Source organism: Chelonoidis abingdonii, chromosome 1 (genome assembly GCF_003597395.2).
Source record: "Chelonoidis abingdonii isolate Lonesome George chromosome 1, CheloAbing_2.0, whole genome shotgun sequence".
In the NCBI taxonomy this organism is placed as follows: Eukaryota; Metazoa; Chordata; order Testudines; family Testudinidae; genus Chelonoidis; species Chelonoidis abingdonii.
Window position 1 is genome coordinate 177,282,515 of NC_133769.1, and position 9,340 is coordinate 177,291,854.

The following is a 9,340-nucleotide window of genomic DNA, read 5'->3' on the forward strand; positions in this document are numbered from 1 at the left end:
GTATGCTTCTAGATAGACTTGAATACTCTTACGTAAGTGTACACTTATCGGTGTATGTTGGCGGCATCTTAAATGGGCTTTAACCCCATTCTCTTAATAATAATAATACCAAACCAAACACACAATAACCCAAGAAATTAAGAGTGGTAAACTGTTAATATAACACTAGCTTTGCACAGTTGAAATAAAAGATGGAAATAAAAATGTTAGGATTCCTACAATAACATTAATTTGTCCACTTTGCATGCATCTGATATCCCTATTCCTATATTTAATGTATCCATGGAATGTCACAGATGGGCAACATGATTAACTTTGTTTCTGTAGGAACTTTAGCTTTTTCATTTCTTGACTGTTTAAGTGTGAAACCTAAAAGTTGCTTTAATTAAGCGTAAATTGCATGTTCTCAGGCTTTTAATTTGCTAGAGGCTGTCTGAGGGGAAAAAAAGTAGCTCCGAAGCTGGCAGACAGTTTTAGTTGCTGTTGCTTTTTGATGAGACACCTTGATCTCTGAATGTGGGAGTTGTGGGGGGAGGAATGTAGTTTCCAGCCATTATGAAGAAAGGCTGAAGAGTTGTTTTCAAACAAACAAACACCACCACAAGCCACTTCAGAATTATGAAGCTTACTTGTCAGCAAAGGAGACTGGTCTGTGCATTCCAAATGTAAACAACTAATGTAATGAGAAATGAACTAGTAATCCTTTAAAGCATACATTTCTTTGAAAAACTCTAATATCTTAGTGGTGCTTGCTTCTCATTCCTCAGAGTTTAGGGAGAAGCTATACCTAAAGTGCTCACTACAAATTCTGATGGTTATGGGAAAAAAGTAGCATCTTCCTATTGAAATTTGGATGATATATTCAGATGTAGTCTTCTTTATCTTCTCCCCTAATGCACGACCCTTTTCCTTGATAGCAACACAGGTATCCCATAGCTAGACTTGCTATTACCCAATTTTTTGTTACAGGCTAGAGCACTGGTGGACTTTTTCTTCCAATGACTCTTTAACATTCTAAATTAGCCAGACAGACTTGAGCATTTTAATAGATGCTGAGTGTGTTCTCACTGCTTTGTCTGCATCTGTGGCATAAAGACATTTCTCCATATTCTTCTTGGCTGTATGTAAGTATGCCAAGAGCTAAGTTAATTGCCAATGTGCTGAGCTCCCTGCTCCAGTCTTGTGGTTCCTGCTGCTAACTGAGATCTACTATTGGAAAAGAGGCCTTTGATCAAGCACAGGAGGGATGTGAGGGATTACCAAATACATGTTTTTTCTATCTTTGTAAGCTTTAGAGAAAGTAAAGGATTGAGAATAGTTCAATCTATCCTAATTCAGTTATGGTTGCAGGGGTATGAACTCTGAATTTAATCAATTTTGTGGCTATTTATACACCCTGTCCTTCACTAAATAGTGAAGATGTGGTGATTGGAAGTTATGATTTGACGCCTACATATTCCTCTTCTTCACCAACAACCTAAACCTACAGCCATAAAGGTATTTGAGTTGGGGAGGGATTTCAAAATTTACCAGAAAATTTGTGAGCACTCCCAAAGCATGTGCCTGAGGCCACGTGACCCAACAGTATGCGTCTTGGTAGGATACAACCTTCAAAGAACCACAATGACAGGTAAGCAGTATATCCTTTTTTGTTGTTCACGTTTCATTACTTGCAAATGATGACAAGCATTACCAAATATTCTGGTATTCCTTGCTTTTGTTTATGCTTAGATATCAAACACCGTAGAATACCTATCTTGTTCTTTGCTAACAAGATGGACCTCAGGGATGCGGTATCATCTGTGAAAGTCTCTCAGTTACTGTCTTTAGAGAACATCAAAGATAAACCATGGCATATCTGGTAAAGTACTATTACCTCATCTTTTTTGTTGTTGTTTGAAATGTTCAACTTTTAGCTATTCCATATCATTCACTATCCTATTACTTAAATGAGAGCAAACCAAATAAAACGCTGTAACTTTTCACTGGCATCTGAGTAGGTACAGGGCTTTGTATAATATTGCTATGAAATCTGGTTGAAAAAAATACATCTCTACCTTAATATAATGCTGTCCTTGAGAGCCAAAAAATCTTACTGCGTTATAGGTGAAACTGTGTTACCTTGAACTTGATTTGATCCGCTGGAGTTAGTAGCCCTTCCCCCCGCAGCACTGGTTTACCGTGTTATATCCGAATTCACGTTCTATCGGGTGGCGTTATCTTGGGGTAGAGGAGTATTTAATTTTGTAAAATAATGTAGAGTTGGGTTTGAAAAATTTACCAGAAATCTACTAGCCAGAAATTGAATCAGAGTAGTTGCCCGCAGTGGAGTTTGGAGCCGTGTCCAAGTGGGAAGAACAACCCCACTCGCTGTTGCTGGGAAGTGAAATGGTGGTAGATTCTTACCAGAGTGCTGGTTGGTTTTCATGATTGGCTGGCCAATGCAACTGGGACTTAATAGCAGCTGTACTGGGCAAATCTACCCCTACATACTTCTACTCCTGTGCAGACCTTCTCCCTCTTGCAGTCTGCCTCTATGCAAGCCTCTGTGCACATGGAGCAATGGCAAATGAGTGGTAAATGCACAAGAAAGGAAGAAGAAAACTTGCCGGGGGGACACACCATTGGAGGATTTTTTTGATGGCATTGTTTGCATTGTTCAGTGTTGCGTGCACTTTGTTTTATTACTGTTAGTCTATAAGGTGCTACAGGACTCTTTGTTGCTTTTTACAGATCCAAACTAACACGGCTACGCCTCTGATACTGTTCTGGTATAATGCAGAGTGGAAAAAATATTTCAGAATAGTGTCCATCCAGAGAAACTATACTAGAATACTTCTAGCGAAATAGTTAAATGTGCTCATTCATGTAGGCATGGCCTACGTCTTGGTAAAGAATAATATGCCTGACACTGGCACATGCTGCATTTGGAGATATTCTACTGTACTTACCACATAGTTCACAAAATTCAGATGTGATGACCACTTTTACTCAAACCAGTGTCTTTACATGGCTTTTATAGTGTAATCTCTGTTTATTTTAGTGCTAGTGATGCGCTTAAAGGAGAAGGGTTACAAGAAGGTGTAGATTGGCTCCAAGGTAGGTCAAATCTACTTCTATTATAATTTTATTTTCTTCCCATTAGACTTTGTTTTCATTTTGTAAGTTTTCTTTCATTTCATTTGCCTTGTTTCTATCTATTTCTGCTCTCAGATCAAATCACACAGTGAGTACCAGTACCAAACCTGATATTTTATGCCTTTGAGTTTCGTTTTTTTAATATGATTTTCTGCAGCAAGGGCCATTCCAGCAGAGGTGATATTTCTTTTAAAAAAATTACATACATAAACCCAAAATTACCAAATATTCTTTGTAGAAAAGAAAAACTATTACTAAAAATTAATGTGTACTATTGAAAGTGGGGCTTGCAGTCTAAGAATGTACTCTTCCCGAAAGGAAGACAATGTGCTCTTGAATCTTTCTTATGTTGCACATAGTAACTTAATTATTTTCCTAGTTACCTTAGCTGTCATGCTCCAGTGTTCCATATTTATTTTTTCTCCATATTTTATTATCCCTTTCAAGTGTTGAGTAAACAGGCTGAGCAATATATGAAAGTTTCTAGAAGAACTGGGAGCCCTAGTCCAGGTTAATCTTACAAGAGCACTCTTGAACACCAAATATTTCCTAACTGCATCATATGTGACTCTGTCCTCCACTCAAGCCATGACATTTCGGGGTGATTGTGTTTCCACTGAAGTGAATGGCAGTCTTTATTGATTTCAGCAGAATGATTGGGCCCTTGAGGAATAGCCATTTTTTTATGGATGTCTGGAGGCGAGAGAAGGCTATTAAAATGTATTGTATGGTGTCATATACATTTATAATGATATGGAAGCTGAAAACATCTTAGGCTCTTGCTTCTGCATTTGTTGTTGGAGCTGTGGAACAGGTTTATTATGAACACTCTGAGTTGCAAAGGGACTCTATCAATTTAAAAATCTAGTCACTTTCAAAAAATGAGTTAAAAGTACAGCTGGCCAATACAGGGGTTTCCAGTTAATAGTAAAGTTCATGGGTTTGATATTTTGGTTCATTCCAAATTGGAATGAATCCAAGTTTTTCAACATTTTCCATGAACTGGAAATCCTGAAAAAAAGTTAACAAAATGTCAATGTCAATTTTACCCTGCAGCTGCCAGGTCTCTCCCCATGGTCTGCAACTCGGGGGCAGCTCCCTAGGAGTCCAGAAGCCCTGGGGGTTCTGGCCAAGGGAAGTCCACATGGTACATTTGCCCTCGAGCAGCCCATTAAAGGACTTCGTGGCTCGTTGGCAAGTATCTTAGAAATTGGCCTTGGCTACACTGGCGCTTTACAGCGCTGCAACTTTCTCACTCAGGGGTGTGAAAAAAACACACCCCTGAGCGCAGCAAGTTACAGCACTGTAAAGCACCAGTATAAACAGTGCCCCAGCGCTGGGAGCACAGCTCCCAGTGCTGCAAGCTAATCCCCATGGGGAGGTGGAGTACCTGCAGTGCTGGGAGAGGTCTCTCCCAGTGCTGGCGCCGGGACCACTCTCGCACTTCTAAGTGCTCCCGCGGCAGCGCTTTGGAGTTTTGAGTGTAGCCAAGCCCTAAGGGTATGTCTAAACTGTGATTAAAACCCCTGTGGCACCAAGTCTCAGAGCCTGGGTCAGCTGACTATAAAATTCTAGTGTAGACATTCAGGCTCAGGCTGGACGCTGCCTCTGAGACCTACTCCGCTTGCAAGGAGATCTTTTATTGTAGTATAGACATATCCTGAGAGCAATACTTCTTAAAGTACCTATCTTGAGTGTTGTGAGGGCTGATTATTTAATCTATATGTTAATGTTTGTGCAATCTGTGGAAGATGTTAAGCACTGTAACTATAAAATATTAAATCCTCCTATGACTAATTATTAAAAGAAGTGCACTACTTTCTTCTTGTTTGGGACAAGGATTAAAGAATGGAAGACAGAGTGATACATTTACATTATACTGATCATCGCACATGCAGCAGTCTCATAATTACATAAACTGTATGAGATGTTTATGTAATGATTTTAATGTTTTTCGTGCAGTCTGTGTACTTCTGTGAGTTTTTTTATAGTGCTTAGCACAATGAGGCCCTGATTTTGTTTGAGTCCTTGAGTGCTACTGCTAAACAAATAGTAACAAATCCTACATTTAGGTTAGTAGGATCACTTGAATTTCCCTCAGTCTAATGCACATTTCTGAAATTAGGAGTTCATTAATTATTATAACATAATTTAAAATAACTTGGTTTAAATCTAGTTGGGAACAAAAGTCAATATTTGTGCAAGGCCTTTTATAAGAAGCTGTGTAATTTGCTCGCCACCCGTATTTTGGTATTCTGTTCTGAGCAAGCCACTAGATGTCAGTAATGATCCAAAATCCATTACAGCTAAAGTAAATGTTGATCTTAATTCAAATTGCAGTAAAGTATTGCTTTGAAATCAGGTACTATATTTTGCATTATCTCCATTTATTCCCAAGTACTAGAGAACTCTGTCTATTCAGGTCTCATCTGGTGACTTGAGTGACATAGGGTGTCATGGTATAATTCCCCACTCTGAACCTTAGCCTCCAAAAGATGGGGTACCAGAATGAATTCCTCTAAGCTCAATTACCAGCTTAGTACTTGTAGCGCTGCCACCAACCAGGAATTCCAGTGCCTGGTACACTCTGGTCCCCCCAAAACCTTGCCCGGGGAACCCCAAGACCCAGATCCTCTGGATTCTTACACAAAGAAAGCCCTTCCCCACCGTTCGCCTCTCCCAAGGCTTCCCCTCCCTGGGTTAACCTTGGAAGATACTGTGATTCTATAACTCCTGAATCACAAAAACAGAGAGGAATTCCTGTCCTCCCTCCTTCTCTATCGCCTCCTCCCAGACTCTCCTGAGAAGAAAGTAAATCCTAACACAAGAGAAAATTAACCTTTCTCTCCCCCTCCTCTCCTTCTCTCCACCAATTCCTGGTGGACTTCCAGACCCAATCCCCTGGGTTCACCAGAATAAAAAAAAATCAGGTTTCTAAACAAGAAAAAGCTTAATTAAATAGAGAAAACATATTTAAAAATTATCTTTGTAAATTTAAAATGGAATAGGTACAGGGTCTTTCCGCTATAGACACTGTGAATACCCTCCCAGCCTAAGTATAGAAGTACAAATTAAAATCCTTTCAGCAAAATACAAATTTGAACTCCTTCCAGCCAAATACACATTTGCAAATAAAGAAAACAAATATAAGCCTAACTTGCCTTATTTACCTAGACCTCACTATTCTGGACTTAATAAGAGCCTGTACTGGAGAGAAACCTGGTTGCACGTCTGGTCACTCTCAGAACCCAGAGAGACAACAACCAAAAACTAACAGCACACACACCAACTTCCCTCCCTCAAGATTCGAAAGTACCTGATTGGTTCTCTGATCAGGTGACAGCCAGGCTTACTGAACTTGATAACCCTTTACAGTCAAAAGAGATATGAAGTACTTCTGTTCTATTAACTACTTCTATCTGTTTATGACATAGGGTTTTTTTAACTACTTTTGCTTCCTCTGCGTGTTGATGATGAGAATGTGAGTGAAGGAATTACTTACCTATCATTGTTCAGTAGCATTTTGAGGAAGGGGGAACAATTCCCCATAAATGTTATTTTGGGAGGCGGGGGGTGTTCTGTTCTCCCACAAAAGGGCAGGGTGCACCTTACCCATCAGTTTTTTTTTTTCAGAGGGCGCTTCTATGAGTTTCCTATTCTCCCACATCCTATCACAAAAGGCAGCTTGCAGCTCAGCAGTTTTTCCTGACTTCCTGACTTGACCTGAAAGTCTCCATATTGTCTCAACTTCTTTTGAGTCCTCTTGTCTTCGTGAGGAATCCTGCAGGTGGCAACAGCCCAGATTTGGAAGTGATGCTCCAAGTATACACTTTCAGGCTGTTGTTTACATGAATCTGAAGTGCCAGCCAGAGATGCTTTCCTGGCAAAACCTATTCTGGATCAAAATTAAAGATTAAAAATGGACACAGTCTGCTCTTGGACCAGGGATTAGAAGATGCATTTAAAAATAACACATTTAATTGAAAAGATAAATCATTATAGCAGTTACTTCTGCTGCAGTTAATTTTGAAAAAATTTCTATTATAGACCCTGGCTTTTTTCAGATTATCAGAAAATTATGAAATACTCACTTTGGGGACTGAAATTTTCCATCCGTGTTCTTTGTCCAAATGTTGAGACTGATTTCTCATCCTCATTCTACTTCACAAAATAAAATAGCATGACTAAATACAGATGCCAATTCTGAGTTGAGAGGGTAAAAAAATACTTTTTTCTTTATGAAAACCTTTTTTTTTTTTTTTTTTTTAAAAACCAGACTAGAACAACCCACCACCTGAAGTTTGGCACATGTACTTGGTGTGAACCTCGTCCTCATTGAGGAGTAGGTTATTGCCATGTATCTAGAAAAATATTGAAGTTATAATTGGAACATTTACTTTGCACCCACATTCCATTTCTGCATCAGTGAATTAAGTACACATTGAAACGTTGCCAAGAAGTGGCATTGGGCAACAGTGGGAAGTGGCATTGGGCAACAGAAACATGGTCAGCAGTGGGAAACTGCATTTTCATGTGAATGGCAATAATAACTCTGTAAGACTGAAGTTGAGTCCTATAGTTTATAAGCTGTTCAGGAACAAAGCTTTTGTGAAGCTCAGTTACATAGTGGTCCAGAACTTGAGTGTAACCAGAGTTGGAATGCATACTTGTGTAACTTTCTGTCTACATTGTTGCCCTGATCCAGGCAGTCACATAACGTGTGTAAAAGAATAAAATAATTTTGTGGTAGGTTTTTTTCGGTTTAAATGGCAGTTCTGGCAGAAATTGCTTAATTGGAGAGGAATCTCAGAAGTAGACCTGCTAGGGTGCAAGTTGAAGATGCAAACTGCAGTTTTTTCCTGGTTATGACTACATGTACACACACATACAACAAATGATATTGTAATTTTGTAATCTAAATATATTGGTTTTCTTTAGGGGTGACGGTTTCACTAAGTACAGTGTACTAAAGCTAGTATTTTTAAAGTGAGGCTGACTTTTTGTTGTTGTTCTTGTTACCAGATCAGATCCAAGCAATGAAGACATGAGAGGCCAGTAAGATAAAAGACCTGTCATACATTAACTTTGGCAGTAGATGGTATAAGCCCGTGGAACAGGAAGGAAGACCTAAAACAAAAACTCCTAAATACAGTGCATTCTGTTGTTTTCTTTCATTATCTTTTACAAGGGCCCAAGAGGAGTAAGCTTTTTAGAAAATGTAGTGCCTCAGGTATGTACATACATGAGTTAAATTCAATCTTTGCTAAGTCTGGAGAAAATGCTAAAATTAACACACTTAATAAGTAAGCATCTGCAGTCATTTAAGTTTTATTATAATATATTATAATACGTCATTTAAATATCCAGATTTTCAAAGTTACGAATGATTTCTGTGTGCCTGCATAATTTTTTGGGAGTCCAAACTTGAGATAGCTCTTAAAGAAGACGCTTTCAGAATGTGAATGTGCAGCAGTTCTTGAAAAGTCAGTTCTCATAAGGTGTCTCAAGAAGGACGCTCAAAATCAGTAGTCACTTCTGAAAATCTTGTCCCCTGGTTTTAGCTTTTTAAAGTATTTTTGTAACATTGCAGGTTGAAATGTGGTATGTGTTTGTTATAAATGATTGCTGATGTTTTTAAGGAATTGCTCATATTGTAATGTATGGTTATATTGTAATGTAACAGCTGTACATACAGTCCTATCAATAAAATATAAGATGTACAACATGTTGTTGTTTTAAGCTGAATTGTGTTTCAGTCATGGCCTTTTGATGGTGCTTAGTTTTGGATTGCTAAAATTTAATCTAAAATTTCATTTTAATTGTTTGTCTTATTCACTGAGAATAAGAGAACAGAATGCTGTAATAGAATCAAACTTCCTTTGCATAAAACAGTTAAAATTATTTCTCTTTGCTAAACTTTCATATAAGCTATACCTTTATGCCTGGCACTTCAGAAAAGACCATGTAAACATGCATTTTCAAAATGCATTTTGTCCAGTCCACTAGCACATTATCCTCTTCCTATGGTCATATAAAGTATCTTTTGATGTATCTAATGTGGTAGCCTAAACTGTTTAACATTAAGTCCTTGCAGCAAACTAGCTGAATGGAAAAACTCCCCAGATAGCAATTTAAGTTGATCTGCTCATGTCTGGGAAATAGATTTTATAATTCTGCTAGGTTTTTCTCTGCAGGAATAAAA

The 9,340-nt window shown here is 38.4% G+C and overlaps 1 protein-coding gene across 2 annotated transcripts in view; it reads left to right on the top strand.

Annotated features, from left to right (window-relative positions):
* Positions 1-8,863, top strand: part of ARL6 (ARF like GTPase 6) — a 36,255-nt gene extending 27,392 nt beyond the window's left edge. For both annotated transcript variants that reach the window (XM_075061974.1, XM_075061973.1), the window contains exons 6-8: positions 1,732-1,861; positions 3,044-3,099; positions 8,161-8,863. In XM_075061974.1, the coding sequence (XP_074918075.1) occupies positions 1,732-1,861; positions 3,044-3,099; positions 8,161-8,186 (212 nt within the window). In that variant the 3' untranslated portion in view covers positions 8,187-8,863. The remainder of the gene's footprint in view (positions 1-1,731; positions 1,862-3,043; positions 3,100-8,160) is intronic.
* The last annotated feature ends 477 nt before the right edge of the window (positions 8,864-9,340 follow it).